The 23,690-nt window shown below is 32.1% G+C and overlaps 1 protein-coding gene across 1 annotated transcript; it reads right to left on the reverse strand.

Moving 5' to 3' along the window:
- Positions 1-219: 219 nt before the first annotated feature.
- Positions 220-852, reverse strand: LOC131177361 (uncharacterized). The gene has a single exon (XM_058142330.1). The coding sequence runs from the start codon at positions 850-852 to the stop codon at positions 220-222; it is 633 nt and encodes a 210-aa protein (XP_057998313.1).
- Positions 853-23,690: the final 22,838 nt, after the last annotated feature.

Genomic DNA, 23,690 nt, shown 5'->3' on the forward strand with positions numbered 1-23,690 from the left:
GCATATTTTCTGATGATGTCCCATTTTCTGGCACTTCTCACATTTCACATCAGGTCTCCTCTAGCATTTTGATGGTGGATGACCCTTTTTGTTGCAGTGCTTACAAGGAGGAAAGTCAGACTTTGATGAATCTGAACCTTCCTTCTTGTTTCCTTTATACTTCCCTTTCCCTCCTTGATTAGTTTGCACCTTTGCAGCCAATGCTCCTTCAATAGAACCTTAACTTCTCATGAACCTTCTCTGTTCTTGAGCCTGCAAAGCATGTATCAATTCTGCCAAGCCAATCTTTGATAGATCCTTAGTATTTTCCAAAGAAGAGATGGTAGCTTCAAATCTTTCAGGGACAGTAACAAGAATTTTTTGAACTATTCTTGTATCAGCAAATTCAGTACCAAATAATCGTACCTTGTTTACGATATTGAGAAGTCTATCTGAATACTCTTTAATAGTTTCAGATTCCTTCATTTTCTGCATCTCAAATTCTCTAACCAGATTCAGCACTTGCATTCCTTTGATCTTCTCATTTCCCTCGTACTCCTTCTTGAGATAGTTCCATATATCAAAGGCTGTTTTCAAGGACATGATTTTGGTGAAAATTGAGGATGAAACTGCAGCAAACAAGCAGTTTTTGGCCTTGGACTTCCTTGCCTTCCTTTCTTTGAAACTCTTCATTTGAGCCATTGTAGGATTGTCGGGTAGTGGAAGCACTTGGTAGTCTTCCTCAACAGCCTCCCAGAGATCATTTGCATCCAGGTAAGCCTCCATTCTGATTGCCCAAACTTTATAATTTTCTCCATTGAACACAGGAGGTGCAATGGCATTGAAAGGAGTTTCAGCACTCGAAGCCTCCATTTTGGTGGAAAAAAAACACTCAAATTCCGCACAAGTCCCTTAAGAAGAGGGCTCTGATACCAGTTTGATGGAGCAAACTAAGAATTAACAGAGAAAGAGAAGAATATTTCAGTGTATTATATTTTTTTTATTAACTGCAAATGAGCTTAAATACAGCTCAAAATATAACAGAAATTCCTATATTTCAGCTCAACCATGGAACATGCCTCCATGTTTAACAACTTAGCTAGAAAAATGGAAATAATGACTAAAATGCAGTAGAACAAGTCAATTAATAAAAAACATAACAGAAAAAAGAAAACTACAGCAGCTAAATAGGAAGTGCAGCAGCTAAGTCAACTTCTTAACAAATCATGCCCTCTTCATGGTTCTTCTAGTTGGGTTTCTTAGTACTGAAGCTTTTTCCATAATTTGCTCGTTCCAATGTAAGCTTATGGAGGCAATTATGTGCTTCCAATCTAGCCATTGTTGATCTCATGTTGCGTTATGAGGACATCAGACATAATATGTTTTTAATGTTTCAGATTATATTATTGGTTAGAAGTTCTTGACAATGTGATCCCAGATTTTGAAGGATACGTCTTCAATTATTAGTTCTGAAATACTAAATTTTGAATGTTGCATGAGGTAGATATGATAGTGATTGTTTAAATGTATATAATCCATAACATACTCTGCATGCTTATGGTTGGAGATGCAAAACTGATTGAAGCATTCATCTGCTTCTTTCCCACTTATTACTGATTCATGCATTCAATTCTTTTTTTACTTCCAGTTGCCAAAGGTTCTCAACTCTTAGGTGGAAGTACTAGGTTCGAGTTAGGTCATTCTATTCTGGTATTTCTATTCTTTTATTACCATGTGATTCCAAATTTATATTAAGCATTATCTATTAGTGCTTCTGCTGTAAACTTTTTTTTCCTTGGGTGCATTTATGTGTAGATTGGCCGGGCTGGAAGTTTGGTTACCAGTACAATGCTATTCACTCTTCTCCAAGTGCTATGGCAGGTCTGGTTTGTTTTTGCTTAATATCCAAGTCCTCCATTTTACTTGAAAGCCCATCAGTCAAGTATTGTAGAGAGGGTAAAAGGTGTTGAAGTAGCTTGCCAATGCGTTCCAAAACCAGCAGGGCCTTGTAACAAAGGATTGACAGAAACCAGAAGTGAAGCTATACATTGAGCCTGAAGTAGAACGATGCTATAAACCCACTTGCATTTTTCTATTGTTTTGGAGGAACAAAAGTTTTGGAGAAGGAACCTGGCACATCCATGTCATTTTCTTGAAGAATTATAACTTTGGAACCCAAAGGTATCCTTAGGAACTCAAAGAGGAGGTCCACGACAAATACCTCCCTGCCTCTGCATGTAACACCTTTTTTGAATGATTGCCCACAAGGAGACTGCAAGCTTATGCCGTTAGTTTCCTTTGCAGCAATGGAGCGAGAAGCAGTTAGCTCTTCATTATGCATGATATTTCCTGTATTCCTAGTTTTTCCTTTGTTGTAAGACCTGGCCAAAGGGCTTCGATTTGGAACAGACAGTTCAAGTTAAATATATAGGGGACGAAACTAGATTGTAGGGTAGTCCAGTTCGGTTTCAATTTCAATTTCAATTTCTGTTCGGTTTTGATTTTGATTAATTTCTTAATGAGGTGAGCTCATTATTTGCAATAATCAAAAGGAGGAAAATGATAAGCTCTTTTGCTTTTCCTAAATCAAATGGGGAATTATATCATAAATATTAAAGAATTATATGTCCTGCTCTTGCACAGGCTTCCAAACCGCCGGACAATATACGCAAAAAGTGAGAGAAAAGTAGAATCTTTTATCATCGGCCTGCACTGACTCCGACTCTATTATTGCATGCTCTGCCAAAAATCACTGCCCCATCTATACATTTATGAAGATCAGCGATTTATGGCTTGTATGTAGTGACTGTATATGTACGTATCCACATTCAGGTTACGTTATTCAAGTTTGTTTTTTTCCTCCTTTTTCATGAGACAGAGATTATATTCCACTAGAGAATGGAGTAACGTATAAATGCGAGAGGCTTTACACTCAACTCTTTCACAGCCAACTCACAATATTTTAACCATAAATAGCTTATTTGGCTAATAGTTAGCTACCCAAGAACATTCTCCCTACCTAGCAAGATATAAGACCTAACATAACTAAATCGATAAGCAAATAAAGCCATAAAAAAAATTAGGATAAATTATACAGACTATATTTAACTTAGGAGTACATAATAATAAAGTACTTAAACTTTAATTTATAATATAAAATTCTTTAATTTTTAATTTAAATAATATAAAACTCTCTTATTAACTTCAGTAATTAGTTTTTAGGCTATTTAGACTGGCATGAGATTTATTAAATTGAAAAATTATATTTTTATTGACTGATAATTTCAATTAAATAGGTTGTGGGTTACTAAAATATTAATATATATAATTTTAATTATCATAACTGTGAATAAATAAAGAATAAAATTAAAATTTTGTTCAATAAGTATCATATTAACAAAGAGAAAATATAATATTTAATATGATAAGTGTCTCATCAGTAAAAAATAATTTTGAAATTGACTACTGAATGTCACAGAGGAGTTTTCCGTTACTTGAAATTAAAAATAGAGAGTTTTGTATTATAAATTGAAATTTAAATATCTTACTGTTATATATCTTAAGTTGAAATGCTGTTTATACAATTTACTTTAAAAAAAAATAGTAAAAACACCAACTAAAATAGGGGAAAAAAAAATTACAAGGACATGGAAATAAATTTGATGATTTTGATGCCAAAAATCAAATGGAATTGTTGAATATTGGGTAAGTTACGGTAAAATTTCTTTCTTTTTCATTAGGAAATAGGAGTGGTTTGAAACTCATTGTATAATTGACTCTGAGATAAACCGAATCAATTACACTTAGGAAAAATATATATATATATATATATATATATATATATATATATATATTATTGTTGTTGAATCTCTCAAACCTTGTAAAAATTCCAAAAGGATGAATACAAAATAATCATAAAAACAATGTAAAAAAAGCAGCTGAGCTCATGATTTTTGATAAAACATGAGCACAACAAGAGAGAAAGGAAGAAAATACAAGCAAATTGGCTAGTTGCTAGGTGTACAAGACTCTTTTTCTTGGCTTTACTTGCTAAAGAAAGAAAAGCCACGACATAGATATGGTAACGATTACGATATTCACAAAAATCACTTTATGAATTTAAACTCAATTAATATTTATATTACCTGAATTTATTTTAAAGTTAATTAATATTTATTTTTAATTATTCGAATCCATTTCAAATTATTATTACTTTAATAATATTCAAATATATTTAATTTTATATATTTTAATTAATAATTTATATAAAAATTTTAATTAATGTTTTATATTTTATAGTTTTAATAATTCTATAAACATTTGAATTCTATTTATTTAAAACATAATATATATAAAAAATATATAAATATTTTTTATAAATACATATAATTTATGTTTAATTAATTATTTATATAAATGGATCAAATAATGGACACTTAACATTTAAAATTTAAATTCACCAAAATATTATTCTTTAGATCTGAACCCATTTCAAATTTAATTATTTACTCAAACTCGCTTTACTCAAGTTGGATAGAATTGAATATTCACAAATACTTAACATGTTATCATCCCCATCATCCCTATCGATTACGTGATTCATGTTTTCCTGGTATCATGTGCAATGATGGTCATGCGGCTCGCAGATGATCAGTTCAATTATTTATGGTGGAATATGTACCATCCTATACATATAGTGCTCTCATGCATATTTATGATCCATGGATACAAATCTAGCTATTTGCCCTTAATTTTATCAATTAGATTCATAAATTATTAATTATATTTAATTTCATCCTTTTTTTTTGCATTTTTTAAAACAATAGTTAAATTTCATAAATAAGTAAAGCTCATAGGAATTGATCATTTCATAAGCTAATTAATAAATAACCACAAACTAAACCCAAACTCATAAGTCAAATGTTACGGGGAAATTTTTTTTGCATGGTTTTGGTATTTGAAATATTAAAAAAAAAAAAATCAATGCAAAAAAAATTTTCTGGTCAAATGAAAAATTATGTAATTTTTAAAGAAAATGACTCTTTTAAAAAAAATAAATTATTTTCTAAATTTTAATAATTTTATTAAAATATAAAAATATTTATATATGCATAATATATATACATACAATTCGTTTAACATTACCATCAAGTAATAAAAATTATTTTTATGAAAAATTATTTTTATATATAAATTATTTTTCATGAACAAACTACATTTATTATTAGTTTCCCACATTTGCTGCAAGCAAAGCATAGCATATTTTCTATTAAATTGCTAATCGTAATACTCTGTCAATAAAATGAGAAATTATTAAATAAATATTATTATTAACCGATAAGATTTGTTTTATATTACTTGAAGAGAATTTCTATAGTAATTAACTTTCATTGAATGAATTGTTATAATTCATTTCAGTGACAAAATATAAATAAAGTGATTTAAAATCAAAGTAATTGTAGAGGAAATCTTACTGTATTTATGCATTCGTGATTACATACATACTATAAGAAATATTAGATTTAACCGTAATAATTTTTACTATTAAACATATAAAATTTATTATCATAAGATTATAACAATAATGTATAAATTGCTATATGTTACTGCTATAAAATTATTGTCATAGATAATTTATAACAAAATTATAATTGCTACAAGCAAAATAGTTATTGATAATAATAATTACTGTCATATTTTTTTTTATATATGCTATTAACAATAATGGTTAATGTTGCTCTTTGTATGTTAGTTTTATAGGCAATAAAATAGGCATTATTATAAAATTTTTGTTGCTAATTCTAATTATTATTATAATATGTATTTTTATGTCAAGTTTTTCAATTTTTTTATAAATAAAACATTTTAAGATTTTCATTTAAAAAATATATATGCTTGGCCCTCTTTCAAATTATTTTATTGCCTAAAAAATAAAACTTATATATTTTACAGTATTTGCACAAATTGAATTAATGTTATTTAATTCACAATTTTGTTTTGATACAGATTTAATTCACAATTGATATTACATAATACATAAAAATTTAATTAGAATCGAATGTCTCTAACAAATAATATTATTATACAGTTCAAATTGTCACACCTTTTCCATATTACTCTAAAATTCTTTTATTTTTATTAAGAAATTTTAGTTCAGTAATATTAAAAATCATGAGTTCCTAAATTTAAATTTAAATTTTAAATTATGAGTCCTTAAATTTAAATTTTAATTAAAATTAGATAAAAAACTTCATAAAACAAAAATTATTTAAGCACATGTTTTATATAAAAATATTTTTTATGTCCGTTTTATAGTCCATAGAAGATTAATCCTTTTAAGGTTTATGAATGCCGCTCCCAACAATACTTTATTCAAAAATTGAACCTTTCTTCCATTTAGAGCATGGTGAGCCTTACTATAACACACAATACTTATTGATAGTTCAAGTGATTTATTTTATAGTGAATTAAATATTATTAGAAATAGGTAGAGTCATTTAATTTTATAATTTTGTATTAATAAGATTTTATTTTTTTATAAAATAATAAATATTTTAACTTAGTCCTTATTAATGGGAATGGAGAATCAAATTGATTGGCACATATAAGATTATTAGTATCCCAAAATCCAAATATGATATTGAGTACGAGACGTGTACATATATATGGATTCCTAAGGAGTTCATCAAAACTTAAATACCTTCATCTTTTCCATAAAAACAATTATGATATTTGAAGAATATATTGCTCTATTATATTCTTAATTATCCGATGATCTTGGAGAATTTGTGGGCTAGCTGATCTTGATGGAATAATCGATTTTAGAATCTTCAACAAGTTGTAGTTCCTTAATTCCTATCCAACTTGTGCCCTAATTATCATTTTTCTTCTACAATCAATTGTTAAAAAGAATATTAATACATTTAGTGCTCTAAATGTTATCAACATCTATATTAGTATGTGTTTCTTTCATTAGTCTTTTTCCCCCAAAAGGCCAAAAACTGTTGCTTCAAGAAAAGCATGTAATTGTGAAATATCTCTTAAAAGAAAAAAAAATTATGTTGGTGATGATTTGGCTGAAAAATATCTCTGACTATTCAGATTATCAAATAGGAAAATTCTTAATTACATTTAGGTGTATAAATTAATTTATTTATTTAATTAATTAAAAATTAAAATTTTATATTTATTTATAGATCTTATCGATATTTTTAAATAGAACCCATCATAATTTTAAATAATATATTAATTTTAAAGTAAATAAGTATATAAACTACAAGAATTTTCAGGTTTTTTTTTTTTTTTGGTAATATGAACTATAGTTAGTTTGATTAAAAGGATTATGGAAGTCAAGTGGAAGTTGGAAATTAAATTTAATAGTAATCTAATCATGTATTTATTGTTGCAGAAGGCAAAACTAACTTGTTGAATAATCAAGAAGATGATGATTAAAGAGTATTCATTAGAGTAATGATTTTTGGAAATTTTATTAGAATATATGTTGATAGTTAAAGAAAAAATTTATCAATAATTAATTATATATGGCTCAGTCACTTTCAAGCGTGGGAGGATAAAAGAAAAATCCATGGTTTGATGAGCAAATAGGTGGGGATAATTGTTCTGGTGATGTATGATGAATAAAATTTGTAAGTCTTGCTGTTTAGGATAACCACCGAATTATCTAACACCTAGCATGCTTCAAATATAATCTTTTCTTTAAATTATTTTCTTGTTTTAAAAATGAATCAAGCAAATTGGGATTGAAAGAGTTGAAATTAATTATTATTATTATTTTAAAAATATTTAAGTTTGTTGGAGAGGTTGAACTAGCTTAGATAATTAAATATATTGTTATAGTAAGTACGTAAATTTAAGGTACATATAGTCGTACAATCATATAATATAAAAAAAATAATATAAAATTTACGTGATTTGACCATAAGATTTACGTCTAAGGATAAGATAAGAAAAAAAGTTTCACTTTAATGAAAAAAATAATATCACTCAAAACTTTCAAATCCTAAACATAGTGTGTTTCTCAAATATCTCACAATTCAATCGGCCTGTATCGCCCGCTATCATTATAGACCTCACTTTTTATCCTATTCGAATCACATCGAAAAATATTTAGGTCGAACCATAATTCAGGTCTATAGTCAGCTATCACTACATGCCTCACTTTTTATCTTATTCGAATTATAGCGTGAAATTTTTAAGTCGAATCATAATTTAGGTCCACATATTCAAATTCAAGTCAGTCACATACACATATTATATATATATATATATATATATATATATATATATATATATATATATATATAAAGAGGAGTGCGTGTAGAATGTGTAAATGTAGACAATAATTCAAACACGCTTTGATGAAACAATTTTGATGAATGTGAAAGCAGCCATTAGGTTTGAATAAGTTGTCAATTCTTCTAGCTTTGCATTAATTAATTATTATTTTATTGATTTTTTTTTTGTTTTGAAATGATGTTTCTTCCTGCTAGGTAGGCTGCTGCTGCTATTGCTACACAGTTTACGCCCACCTTTGCTCTTCCAAGCGTTTCCATTGTCTTTTAGTTTGGTGGGTTAGATATTTGATGGAAGGTTTTATTTATTTTTTTAATTATTATTAAGAATAGCAATAACTAATTGACGAGGATTGTCAAAAATAGGTGAATGTAGACTGTCACAACCATCTGCTTTTTGAAAAGAGAGAGGCTTGATACCATTTCTGATCTCATACCTTCCCTTTCCGCCATTGATTCTCGCATCCAAGGAGTGAATTTTTTGTTTTAGTTAATTTAAGAGAATGTCTTTCTATCAGCCCTATTGGTAATGTTAACTTCGGCGATTATGTCGATTGCAACCTTCTAAGGGAAACGACGACATTTAATTAGGAGGTTTGGTTTCTTTTCCTTTCTTTTTCCTTCGCAATTTAAGATCGGTTTGGCATTTGTTTGTTGGGAGATGGAAACTGTGGAAACATGCCTGCTGTGAGAGGTGATCGGAGGAGAATTGGAGGAATAATAATAAATAAATAATGAATAGAAAAATATAGATGAATAAATAATTTTATTAATAAATTTAATGAATAATAATTTTATTAAAAAATTATTGATAAAAGGATAAATTGGTAATTTTATTTTTAAAAATAGAGATATAATTGTAATTTTTGCTAATTTTAACTTGAAACTTGTTATTAGGAAATTTTTTATAAAATAAAATTTAAATTTAAAAATTTTTCAATAACAAATTAAAATTAAAGGATAAAAGTAAAACATATAATAAAATTTAAGGATGAGTAATAAAAATTTCCCATCGAAGCAGCCTATCTTCTCATTATGCGAATTTAGATGAGTATAATAATAGCCTTAATATTATTGCTTTAGATTTTAAATTAGTGTGATTTATAGCTTTAATTGTAACAAAAAAAAAAAACCCTCAGAAATTGAAAAACGCAGCAGACCCCCCCTCCCTCAACTCTCTTTCTCTTTCTCCCCGACTCTCCTCCTCCCTTCCGTTTTCTTCTTGCTGGTAAGGGACCTGCTGTCGGTGACCACCCGATGGCCAGCGTGACTGGCGACCACGGGGACAGGAAACAAAGAACTAAGATGGCGGCATGACGGAATTGAAGAGAGAGAGAGAGAGCGATGGTGAGGACCATCCACGGCCGTTTCCGGCCATCGCCGATGACGAGAAGACCGGGGATGCCGGCAGTGAGCTTCTGGTAGTACTGGGTTCCTCGTCCGACCAAGACTCACCGGTGTTAATGGAGTTTTCCAACAAGAAACGAAGAGAGAGAAAGAGGAGAGAGAAAGTGACGACAGTTGCTTTCCGGCCACTTTTCTAGCGATTCGACCGTCGGATCGAAAATTCGAGGCCACCAATGGACTCAGGACGACGAGATCTTCCAGATTGGACTGGTCCCGCTCCGATCGGATACCGTTTGAAAAATGCGATAATCGGATGGTCCAGATCGTTTGCTGAGATTTTCGAATTTTTTCGATTCCCAAAATTTAAAAATAATTTTATAATAATTATTAACACAATTTGGACTTAATTTAGGTGCAATCAGATCGAGGATAGCTCACCGGCGTCGGGACCACATTTTCAGCCAGATCCGGCTGCCCGACGGCCCGTCTCAGAACATGGTCGATATTATAGTCAATCCTAGCATTTTCAGACGTTCTGGATGCGTTCCAGGTGTCAGAATTGGCATAGGTAAACCCGAACTCCAAGTTGCTCATTTTTTGCTAATACCGATTTAGAATAAAATTCATAAAGTATTCGTGAATTATCAGAAAATTTTAATTCCTTTTGCAATAGTCTTATAATATTATTAAGGACCATGGGGCAAAATTTTAAAATTTTTAGAGCTTTCCGGAATGAATTTTTATGAAATATCAATTATAGGGATTAAAACATAATTTTTCAAGTTTATAACTATTGTCTGATGTAGAGGGCCCAGGAGGGGGCATATGATGTGATTGTGGAAGTTGAGAATTTTCTCTAGAAGTGTTATTTGAATCTTTGTGCAGATTGGGTAGGTCCTAGATATAGGAGAAATTCTGCCGGATTTTCGGCATGAATTAGGCTGTCTGTTGCCTCTTTAGAGTTTTATTTTGACCTAGTACTAATAAATTTATAATTTAATTATTAGGTGATCGGAGTCAGCTATTTTCCTCCATCCAGCAGCCACAATAGTCCTCGGTGTACTGTGAGTAAAATATTAATTTTAATTATAATTTCGATATTATTATATGTTCAAGCATGCCCATGCATCACTTATATGTATGTATCTATGTAGTTAAATACTAGGCACATTTTACATTGCATTCATAAATGTTGAAGTGCAATGGATGTTGTTTATGGTAATTTAGAGCAGTTTGCGTGTGTTGGTGTGCGTGTGGTATAGTGTTGGATATGGACAGGACGGGTAGACACAGCTTGAGATCTTCATTGGGACTCGGTCATTCGAGGTAGACACGGCTTGAAATTTTCGCTGGGACCCCATGTTTGGTTTATTAAGCGAAAGTCCGGCTGAGATCTTCGCTGGCAGAGGTTGGATTAAGAGGGCTGTATAGGGGATCAACTCCCATATATGTATTGCTTGACATTATCGAGTGTGTGAGTGTTCCAAATTGCCTTTTTGATGTGATTTGTATGAAAATTATGACGATGTTGTATTTCACTTCACAGGGTGCATTAGCTTTAGATAGCTATAGAGATTATGGTTAAAATTGATATTTTACTCACTGAGTCGAACGCTTACTCCTGTTCATCTATTTTTCCAGGTTATAGGAAGAGACATTTTTCAGAATAACCTGTTACTTTCCTCGTAAGTTATGGAGAAAATTACTTAACTGTATTATTATTGTCTAAATTTGTAATTTAGAACTCCGCATGTACTAGTAGTAACATTAATCCTGTTAGGAACCGCATGAATTTAAGTTTTTGTATTAACAAATGAAAATTTTTTATGAGTTTTAAATAGTTTGTAAATAATGTATCAGGGTTGAGCTGGGTTCTCCTAATTTTAGTTTCTGATAATTACTGGGTTAAATTGACCTGAAATAAAATTATAACAGTTTAATTTAAATTATTTTATATGCATATTGGGCTTAAATTGTGGGTCTGGTTATGGGTTTGAGAACAATAAGACTTACTACGGGTCTCGGGGGCTTTATGCTGGCTCAAATTCTAGTGCCAGTCCGGCCCATAGGTTGGGTCGTGACATTAATTGAATGGGTTTCTAATGCGATTTTGATTCTTATAAGTTTTCTTTGGAATAAATATTTGAAAGAGAATTGAATTGAATTCTCACAAAATCATGTTTGATTTTTATTTTTTTTTTAATTTAAAATTTTTAAATTTAAAAGAATTAAAAATTTTTTATTTTAAATACAAAAATTAATTTAAAATAAATTAATTAAATTAAATTATTGTAAAATTCTACATCCTAAAAAAGGGAATAGTGTATGATTTTGTTGATTAATGAATTTTTCTTTATTGTTATCTTTTCAAAGAAAAAAAAATCCCTCCCATGCTATAAATTATTTTAGAAGTTGTATGTTCCCAACTTCTCACATATTGTCAATAAATAACTCAATCAGAAAATTTAAATCTGTAGATAAAGGTTCCAAAAATAATTTTTATATCTTTAATATGTTCTTGTAGGTGAATGTCCACTGAATTTTAAACATTAATAAGCATAATAAGCTTATTTTAACTTGTATTAAAATATTTAATTAATAAATAGAGGTTATCATATTCAAATTTTGTTCCTTTTAATATGAAAAATTGTGATACTATTATTTTTTTCAAGGAAAATATATTTTATTAATTAAAAATAGAATACAGATTTGAAGTACAAATTATCATTTTACTATATTTTTACATAAGCAAATTTAATATAAATAATTTATAAAAAAAAATAATCTTGATTTGAAAAATCTAATTACATTGATAGAGCATTTAAATTTGACATTTTGACAAGAAGCACGCTCTATTTGTCGGCAATCTATGGCCATTATTTAACTTCATGATTTTTTCTATAAGTCTGATCTAATAACTTTTAAATTTTGTCCTTCTATTACATAAAAGATGTGCACTCCGTACTGCACTATTGTCAAAATAATAAAATAGCAAACCTAAATACTCTATAAAAAGAAAACAAAACAAATCCTCAATTAGGAGGTAAAACTCTATAAAAATAGAGATAAAATAAAATAAAATTAACTTTTACCATAAGAATGGGACAAATAATTTAAGATCTATCAATTAGAATATATATATATATATATATATATATATATATATATATATATATATATATAATCAGTTTTAAATGGGTATAAATATGAGAATTATCAAAAATAAAACAAAAAAAAACACAAAAAAAAATGTGGAGGCCGCAGCCACTAATAAGAACACTCACTGATATGTAATCATACAAAAAATAAAAAAAAGAAATGAAGACAAAAGATGAAAAAAAAAAAATTTTTCTCCAACCTCTAAACTAAAAACTTAAACCTATAAATTAAGTCGCTCAAACAAAAAACTTTAGCCTATAAATTAAACCCAAGAATAATTTTTATATCTCTAATAAATCCACTCTTATAACTGATGCTTCTCTCGGCTTAAATGTTATCAATTTGACTGGCAGCAGTGAGCAGTGAACTTTTAGCTTTTCAATACCAATTTGACTTTCAAACATGAGGTCGTCGGGATCATATCTGAGGCGATTACAGAGATCATCTAAAGTGTAATTTTCAGTGGTAGGCAAGATGTCATCATCCATCCACCGCTAAGATGACCTTTCCAAATTCAATATATATATATGTTTATCCTTAGGAGGAACCTATTCTCCAACGCTACAAAATCTGATACACTTGCCAACACATACTTTGTTGAATTTCTCAAACACCTAGAATTTTCTTAACCATTGATGACATTTTTATTTTCTAAATTTTTAGAATATTTTTTAAATAAAAAAATAAAATGTTAGAATTTTAAAGTAAATTAGGAATTATGAAGATTTGAATTTCCCAATTGTAGATGATTTGAATATATATGCTTTGTGGGATTGATTGATTTGTGCCTTAATAGTCAATGGTTTCTAATTAGGGATGATAGCTTTATAAATCATACCTCCTAATTAAAGCCATTTGGATGGAGGTATCCAAAACTTGGTGCATGATAGGATTCCAAAATGGAACCCACTAGACAGTGATTTTGTAATAATTTTTCCCCAAATTATTCCATTCTTATGTCAAAAATTATAAAATTTTCATATGGTTTTGTCATGGTCATTAAGAGTGGTCCTTCTATTATCATTACATATATATAGGGCAATGAATGAACATTGCCAAACAAATCTCATGATAAATGAAAATATAATTAATTCCTTTGTAACCTTATGTTATTTGAAGCAATCACACACATCTCAAGGAAGATGTGTAATTCTCCAATTCTATTACTTTTTAATGAAATAATAAAATGATGCAGATTTAGACTCCGTTCATTTAGTAAAAAATAATTTATATGTAAAAATAAAAATATTTTTTATTATTTAATTATAATATTAGATTAATAATATGTATTTATGTAACACCCCTATTTGTATAGCCTGGTATATTTCACTGTTCCGGTGACCGGTGTCGGTCCGGACAATTAATGGGATTAGGGCCACACTTAAGACAACTTGAGAAGCTATAAACACAAATAATTAGTAATGTTTAATTAGTTAACTATAAATAAGAAAAACAGAACATAAGAGGTTAAACGAGCCGAGAGTCACAGCGATAAGTGACCTTCTCTGAACGATCACAAGTCATTTTAAACTCAAATTTCGAACCGTAAAAAGTGACGCTGCGGTCCTTAGGACCCTTATAAACATAGTGGAAAAAAGAAAATCACGAAAAAGAACTGTTAAGTCAGTCAAATAATTAGATCAGGGAACCGAAAGAAATATGGAATTATTTGCAAACCGGGATGAACCGGCGAGGGGCAATTTGGTCAATTGACCCCGAGAGCTGACTCCTGACCTAACTGTCAAATAAAATCGGAGAAAAGAAAATTTCTGAATCGAGAATTAAATTAAAGAACTAATAGAAAAAAAAAAAGAAAGGAAAATCAAAAAGTAAAAAGGTGATGACATCATGCATGATGTCATAAACAAATTAATTAAATTATTTATTAAATTGATTTGTGGTCTTCCATAAGCCAAGTTTATAAAATAAAAGAAAAGAAAAAAAAATGGTCATCTTCCCACTTTCCCGTCCACACTCTTTCTCTCTTTCTTTTCTCCTTTGTTCCTCCATAGCCATGAAAAATCAAGCTTTTAAAGCTTGAATCAACCCCATAAATCCCACAAATTTCTTATGTAAATCTTATTGTTGGATCTTGACAAGCTTATTGAGAACAAGAAGAAAGAAGAAATTAGAAGAATTGGAGCTTTTGGAAAAACTTCAATTGAAGTAAGTTGATCCAATCTTTTCTTTAAGTAAAAATGTTTGAATTAGAGTAGAAATGGATAGAATAACATGAAAAATTGAGAAAATTATGTATGAGAACAAAGATGTAAATTTCAGCCAGCCATGGGATTGTGAAGTTTTGATGTATTTTAGTTCAAGTAAATGTGTGTACAAGCCTAATTGAGCAAGTAGATGTGATTGGCACACTTTGATTTGATGAATTTTAATAAATTAGAAATTAGGGTTTGAATGTTAGGGTTTGTGAACCAAAATTTGGAGAAATGAATAAATGGCATATTTGACCTAGTGTGAGCTGAAAAATGGTCAATAATGACCAAAGGAGATGTGTTTGAATTGTTGGAAGTGAAGCCAAATTCGGAGGTTGCATGGTCATGCTGCTGGCAGCATGACCAAGCCAACTTTGAAGGACCAAAAAGGAAATTTTACAAGTCCAATTGATATGCCACCAATTGGGGATGAAAATAGACATAAAAGGGCACAATTTTCATTAAGGAACCATGCCCAAAAACTGACCAAAACTTAGTGAAACAATTGACCAAAGTGAAATGAGAGCAGGCTGCCACTGCACCAAACTGACCAAATGAACAATAATTGTTCATTTGGTCATAACTCGAGCTAGGAAGGTCAAAATGACCTGAGATTTTACCAGTAATTAGATAAGACATAGATCTAAAACTTTCATGAAGAACACTACCCCAAATTATGCCATTAACTTAGTCAAATTATTGAGCAAAGTTGAGTTATTGAACCTGCAACTCTGCAGAATTGCCATTGAGCAGTAAAGTTCCAATGGCTATAACTCTCTCTAGAAAACTCCGATTTAGGCGATTCTTGAACCGATGGAAACATAAGACATAGTAAAACATTTCATATGAAGAAAGTTAGACCAAATTATGAACTTAACTTGATCAAATTACTAAACAAATTTGGATAAAAAATCTACCAGAACCATAGTTGCAGTAGGAACAGTGCACGTGAACAGTAACTGTATTTTGGCTATAACTTGAGCTAAAAAACTCTGATTGGGGTGATCCAAAAATGAGAATACACTTAAGACAATAAGGAACATTTTCTATGAAGGAAGTTTTGCCAAATTCCAACAGTAGATTGACCAATGGAACAGTGCAACTTCGGAGTACCAAAACCGAAAATTGGCAATTTTGCCAAAATGACCTAAGCTTTGAGAAAATGACCAAAACCAACAAGTTTAATGACCAAAATGTGGTATGTGGGTGAAGTTGAAGTTCCCATACCTATTAAGCCTTAAAAAGTCAACAATTTGACTTGAATAGTGTAGTGAATAGTAACCCGAAACACAAAAACTTTGAGAACGTCGAATTTAACGCAATAGAGCTAGTTAAAATGAAGTGAAATTTATTTTTGGATTTATGCTAAGTTATGGTACTGAAACACTGTGAAATTGTGTGTTTCAGCTGAAAAAGACTTGGAAGCCCTGAAAGACTGAGTCAAGGCCTAGAGGCGATTCCAGTCAGGTTTGTGCACAATAAATTTATGTAATTGATTTCCAATTGAAAATTTGAATTGCTATACTTTATGAAGTCGCTGTGTTATTTACAAATTGTGTTGCCACTTTGTGACTACAAAAATGACTTTGAAAATTATTTGGGATCTCTTATAAATTATTAAAAATAATTGTTTTAAATTGATTTTGGATTCACACTTAGCATGACAATATCACATTTCCTCCTCCATTTATGGGGTTGAGATCGTTTATTTTCCTCCCTCTCTGGCTTGCCAGTTGAGGTTGTAGATCGGATGAGTAATCATTAGCTAGCTAGCCACCTCCCTCATTGATTTCGCTTAATGGGGTTGAGATTGCTTTGTCGTGGTGTACAACACGGCATTGATCGGAAATTTTGTGTCATTGCTTAAGTTGTGTATGACTTTGGCAACACTGTGTTTATGAAATTGTTTGACTAAACTGTGTTTAATAGATTATTTGACAAAATGATGTTATTATGAACTTTAATATTTGTGAAATGTGATTGAGAATGTAACACCCCGTTGCATAGCCTGGTATATTTCACTGTTCCGGTGACCGGTGTCGGTCCGGACAATTAATGGGATTAGGGCCACACTTAAGACAACTTGAGAAGCCATAAACACAAATAATTAGTAATGTTTAATTAGTTAACTATAAATAAGAAAAACAGAACATAAGAGGTTAAACGAGCCGAGAGTCACAGCGATGAGTGACTTCCTGAAGCATCACAAGTCGTTTTAAACTCAAATTTCGAACCGTAAAAAGTGACGCTGCTGTCCTTAGGACCCTTATGAACACAGTGGAAAAGAGAAAATCACGAAAAAGAACTGTTAAGCCAGTCAAATAATTAGGTCAGAAAGCCGGAAGAAATATTGGATTATTTGCAAACCGGGATGAACCGGCGAGGGGCGATTTGGTCAATTGACCTCTAGAGCTGACTCCTGACCTAACTGTCAAATAAAATTGGAGAAAAGAAAATTTCGGAATCGAGAATTAAATTAAAGAACTAATAGAAAAAAAAATAAATAGAAAAAAAAAAGAAAAAGATGGAAAAGTCAAAGTTGATGACATCATTAATGATGTCATAAACAAATTTATTAAATTATTTATTAAATTAGATTTTTGGTCTTCTTTAAGTGATAAAGATGAAAGAAAATAAAAGAAAAAAAAACAAAAAAAAAAGTCTTCTTCCTTCCTTTGGTTGCCGCCTCCCATTTCCCTCTCCCTCACCATGATTAAAACCTCCATTGAAGCCATCTAAATCTTCCCTTAAACCCTAAATCTTTCCATGAAATCTTTACATCCCATAACTAAAATTTGTATTTGAACTTTGATAAGAAGGTTGGGAGCAAATAAATCAAGCAAAGTTGAAGAATTGGATAGACAAATTCTGCTCACTTAAGGTAAGCTAATCCAACTTCTCTTTTTAGTATATATGATGGATTTAGGGTAGAAATGAATGAGATTATATGGAGAAATTGAAAAATATTGCATGTTTAGGAAGAGAGGGAATTTCAGCCAGCATTGTGAAGAGTGTAATTTGCATCGCTTGATTGGCTTGGATAGGAATATGAACCTTAATGAGTTAAGTGATGATAGTTAAGGGCATTGAAATGGTTAAATGCAAGAGTTAGTGAGATTAGGGTTTCAATGCTAGGGTTTATGAACCAAAATTTGGAGAAATACATAAATGTCATGTTTAACCTATTGTGAAATGAAATAATGGTCAATTATGACCAAATAAGTTGTGTGGGAATTGTTGGAATGAAAATCAAATTCGTAGGTCCAATGGTCATGCTGCTGGCAGCATGACCAAACCCACTTTGAAGGACCAAAACTCAAATTTTACAAGTCTAATTGATATGCCACCAATTGGAGATGAAAATAGACATAAAATAGCACAATTTTCATTAAGGAACCATGGCCAAAAACTGACCAAAACTTGGTGAAACAATTGACCAAAGTGAAATGAGAGCAAGCTGCCACTGCACCAAACTGACCAAATGAACAGTAACTGTTCATTTGGTCATAACTCAAGTTAGACAGGTCAAATTGACCTGAAATTTGGCCAAGGGTTAGAGGAGATATAGACCTAAAACTTTCATGAGGAACATCACCCCAAGTTATGCCATTAACCCATTCAAATTATTGAGCAAAGTTGAGTTACCAAACCTGCAACTCTGCAGATTTTCAGTTGAGCAGTAAGGTTTGGATGGCTATAACTCTCTCTAGAAAACTCGGATTTAGGCGATTCTTGAACCGATGGAAACCTAAGACATAGTAGAACATTTCATCTGAAGAAAGTTAGACCAAATTATGAACTTAACTTGATCAAATTACTGACCAAAGTTGGATCAAAATCTGCCAGAACCCAAAATACCAGTATGAGCGATTGCGTGAACAGTAAATTTATTTTGGCCATAACTTGAGCTACAAAACTTCAATTGGGGTGATCCAAAAATGAGAATACACTTAAGACAATAAGGAACATTTTCTATGAAGGAAGTTTTGCCAAATTCCAACAGTAGATTGACCAATGGAATAGTGCAACTTAGAACTCCAAAACCGAAAATTGGCAATTTTGCCTAAACGACCTAAGCTTTGAGTAAACGACCAAAACCAACAAGTTTAGTGACCAAAATGTGGTATGTGGGTGAAGTTGGAGTTCCCATACCTAGTAAGCCTTAGAAAGTCAACTATTTGACTTAAATAGTGCAGTGAATAGTAACCCGAAACACAAAATTTCGAGAACGTCGAATTTAACACGTTAGAACTAGGTAAATGCGAAGCTAAAATTTATTTTAGGATTTATGTTAAGTTCTAGTACTGAAACATTGTAAAATTTTGTGTTTCAGTTGAAAAGAATATCGGGAAGGAACCCGAGGAAACGAGTCGAGGCTAAGGGACGACTCGCTTGAGGTTTGTGCACAATAAACCTATTTAAGCATTTTATTTTTGAAAAATTGATTTAATACGCAATATGAATTTAAGAACTTTGTGTTGCCATCTTGTGATTAAATTGTAACTTTGGAAATTGATTTGATCTTTGTATGCAATATTTGAATGAAATGTTTGAAATGGATTTTTGATTCACACTTAGCATGACAGTTACTTATTATTCCTCATCCATTTATGGGGTTGAGATCGATTATTTTCCTCCCTCTCTGGCTTACCAGTTGAGGTTGTAGATCGGATGAGTACTCATTAGCTAGCTAGCCACCTCCCTCATTGATTTCGATTAATGGGGTTGTAGATTGCTTTGTCGTGGTGTACAACATGGCATTGATCGAAAATTTTGTGTCACGACTTAAGTTGTGTATGATTTTGGCAACACTATGTTTATGAAATTGTTTGACTAAACTGTGTTTAATATATTATTTGACAAAATGAGTTGTTACGAGCTTTGATATTTGTGAAATGTGATTGCGAAGTATTCAAATTATGTTTCATCAATAAATGATTTATGTATCGCATTTTAAATTTTTATTGTGCACTACTGAGTATGTTTATACTCAACGATAGTGTAATTTCTTATCATGAGATAAGAGGAAGGAGAAAGAGAGTGAGTCGGGATTGACAAGAACTTCTTGATCCCTTTTGTACGGGTATTGTTTTATACCCTTATGGTTATTTTGATGTAAATACTGTAATGTCATAAGTATCAATGTAAATTGAGCAGTTGTAAATAAATTGTAATAATATTATTTTGGGTTTGCTTCTGTAAATTTAATATTTGTAAATATGAATTTTCTGCTTTATGCCTTGTCAATGAAGTATTAAAAATTTTGTGATGACCAAATTTGATTAAATTGTAGAAATTGCTTTGAAGTGATTTGAATTGGGTTGATTTGAGTTTTATTGGAGATTGGGAGTTGTGGAAAACTTTTGGAAGTGCTTTTTTCAGGTCTTTGAAGAACTGGTTTATCAAAATACAGAGGGAACTCTGTCAAAATTTTTATAAAATTTGCGACAAAATTAAAATGGACAAAAATTTTTACTAGTATTTAAACTTTGAATAAATGGTTTTTTATTCCTACCAAAATGCTCACCACTTCCAAAATGTAAGAAAATTATTATAAAATCCCTTGTAGGGTACTTAATGAGTTATCGGTAGGTGAAGTTCGGTAGTTCATTAAGTATTCTACGGGATCATGTTATGCCTTACGGAGGGTAAGGTGTGACAGAGAAACATTTAAATTGTGTTTGGCAATGAATGATTTATTTATTGCATTTTAAATTTTTATTGTGCACCACTGAGTATTTTTATACTCAGCGATAGCTTATTTTGCTGTCGCAGATAAGAGCAAGGAGAAAGCAGCAGAGTGAGTCATTAAATCGAGGACTACTCTGATCATTTTGTACGGGTATTATTTTATACCCTTGTAGATAATCTTGATGTAAATATAAAAATGTTGTATGTATCAATGTAGTTGAGCAGTTGTAAATAAATTGTAATAACATTATTTTGGATTCTCTTCGGTAAATTTAATATTCGTTCATATGGATTTTCTGCTTTATGCTTTGTGAATGGAAATATTAAATATTTTGAGATGAGAAAACTTGATTTGTATTGTGAAATTATTTTGAAGTGCATTGAATTGAGATGATTGAGTTATTGAAGGTTGGGAGTTATGAAATATTTTTGGAAGTGCTTTTTATAGGTCTTTGAAGAACTGGTTTCTCAAAATACAGAGGGAACTCTGTCAAAATTTTTATAAAATTTGCGGCAAAATTAAAATGGACAAAAATTTTTACTAGTATTTAAACTTTGAATAAATGGTTTTTAATTCCTACCAAAATGCTCACCACTTCCAGAATGTAAGAAAATTGTTTTAAAATCCCTTGTAAGGTACTTAATGAGTTATCGGTAGGTGAAGTTCGGTAGTTCATTAAGTATTCTACGGGATCATGTTATGCCTTACAGAGGGGTAAGATGTGACATGTTTTAGTGGTATCAGAGCATCGGTTTTTCAATAAATTTTGACTATGTTTATGAACATTTTATTGACAAGTACAACTGCTCAAGTGTCTTTAATTGATACATATGACATATTTACATCATGAATATGCACTAACGGAGGTCAACCTCCTTGTGTTTGATCTCAGGAAGTAGAAAATTTGGGAAAACGAAATGGAAGGAGGAGATCATTCCGAAGAACAATCTGTTGAGGCTGAGGTTCAAGAGGAAGCCCCAGCATTCCAGAACGTGAGTGGGTCAGCCACTCTAGCTCTCGCTTCCAAAGACCGCGATTCCTCGCTCAATTTGTACAGCAGATGGTCGCGTTCTTCCAAAGAAATGGCGGGTAATGTGCCACCCAAGTTCGGATGCCGCACTGTAACACAACCACAAATCAGCTCGGCAATATGAAAAACTGATGAAATTTGGGGCCACCGAGTTTAAAGACACTGTGGATCCACTGGAGGCAGAACAGTGGTTGGAAAGAATGGAGTGAGTTTTTAGAAAGCTGCAGTGTACAGAAGAGCTGAAGTTCGAGTATTCAGTATCTCTTCTCCAAGGGGATGCATATGAATGGTGGAAGACCATCCCCCACAGCCTGGTTGAGCCACCTGTCCTTACATGGACAGACTTCTTGAGGGAGTTTCGACAGAAATGGGTTCCCGATGCATATGTGGATATGAAGTTGCAAGAATTTTTGAGTTTGAAACAAGGGAACCGAACCATAGCAGAGTATGAGAGAGACTTCTTAAGGCTAAGCCACTATGCTGGAAGCTTAGTCTCCACCCCTAGTGATAGGTGCAAGAGGTTTGAGTCTGGGTTAAGGCAGAATTTGAGAATCAAAGTCGTGGGTTTTCGATATCAGAATTTTGCTGAATTGATCTCACAAGCCTTGGAATTAGAAAGGATAGAATCCGAAGGGGCATTGAAGAAGGGTTCACAAGAGAAAGAGAAGGCTGAAAAGACTACTGGACAAGCATCTGAAAGTGGTTCTGGCAAGAGGAAACAGTTTGGGGGATCTAGCTCCCGTAAATCTGGCAGAGGCAGATTTTCTGGCCAAAGACCACCTCGGTCTGGTCAGCCGACCCAACAAGCTTATCGAGGATCTCTATCAGTCCGGCAGTGTGAAACGTGTGGTAGAACTCATGGTGGGGTTTGTTTCAAGGCTACTGGTGCATGTTTTAACTGTGGATGGAGCGGACATTTCGCGAAGGATTGCACTAGCCCGCGCCGGTCTGGATCTTTCACTACATCCAAGGATCACCAAGTCTCGCGCCCGCAGGGTCACGCCACCGCTAGAGGCAGAGGCAGAGGTAGGGGTCCTGGTAACACCCCTGAAAGTCAAAGCACTGTTAACCAGCCAGTACCCAGTGGCACACCAGTTAGAGTGTATACCATGCGTCAGAGGGAGGAGGCTGAAACATCAGACGTAGTAGCTGGTATTTTCTCCATCCTTGACCAAGATGTGTATGTGTTATTTGATCCTGGCTCCACACATTCGTATGTTAGTGCTAGTGTGATGTGTCCTACTGCTATTCAGTGTGTACCAATGGACTATGATGTGCTAGTAACTAGTCAATTAGGCCAGGAGGTCAGGGTAAATAGGCTATATAGGGACTGTCTTTTGGTGATCCAAGGACACACTTTTCTGTCTGACTTAATTAAAATGCCCTTCAGAGATTATGACATTATCTTGGGCATGGATTGGTTAGCCAGGCATCATGCGATGATTGGATCAGAGATCAAGACAGTCACTTTTGGTCTTCCTCGGTATGGTGATGTAGTAATACATGGGGAGAGACAGATTATTACCTTCAAACATCATTTCATTTTGCCGCCGTAAAAATTATTAGAAAAGGTTGTGAGACGTACTTTGCTCATGTGATATACACCCAAGTGGTGAGTCCAACACGAGGACATTCCTATCAGTATGTGACTTTCCTGATGTGTTTCTGATGAATTGCCGTGATTACCTCCGAAAGAGAGGTGCGCTTGAAATTAATGTTATGCACGGTGTGGACCCAATCTCCATAACACCATACGTAATGACACCGCACTGAAGGAGTTGAAAGTGCAATTGCAAGAATTGCTTGATAAGGGCTTTATCCGCCCTAGTGTGTCACCTTGGGGAGCGCCGGTGTTATTTGTAAAGAAGAAGGATGGCACTCTCCGGTTATGCATTGACTATCGGCAGTTGAATAAGGTGACAATAAAGAACAGATACCCATTGCCCCGTATTGATGACTTG

This window comes from Hevea brasiliensis, unplaced genomic scaffold (genome assembly GCF_030052815.1).
Source record: "Hevea brasiliensis isolate MT/VB/25A 57/8 unplaced genomic scaffold, ASM3005281v1 Scaf422, whole genome shotgun sequence".
Classification (NCBI taxonomy): domain Eukaryota; kingdom Viridiplantae; phylum Streptophyta; class Magnoliopsida; order Malpighiales; family Euphorbiaceae; genus Hevea; species Hevea brasiliensis.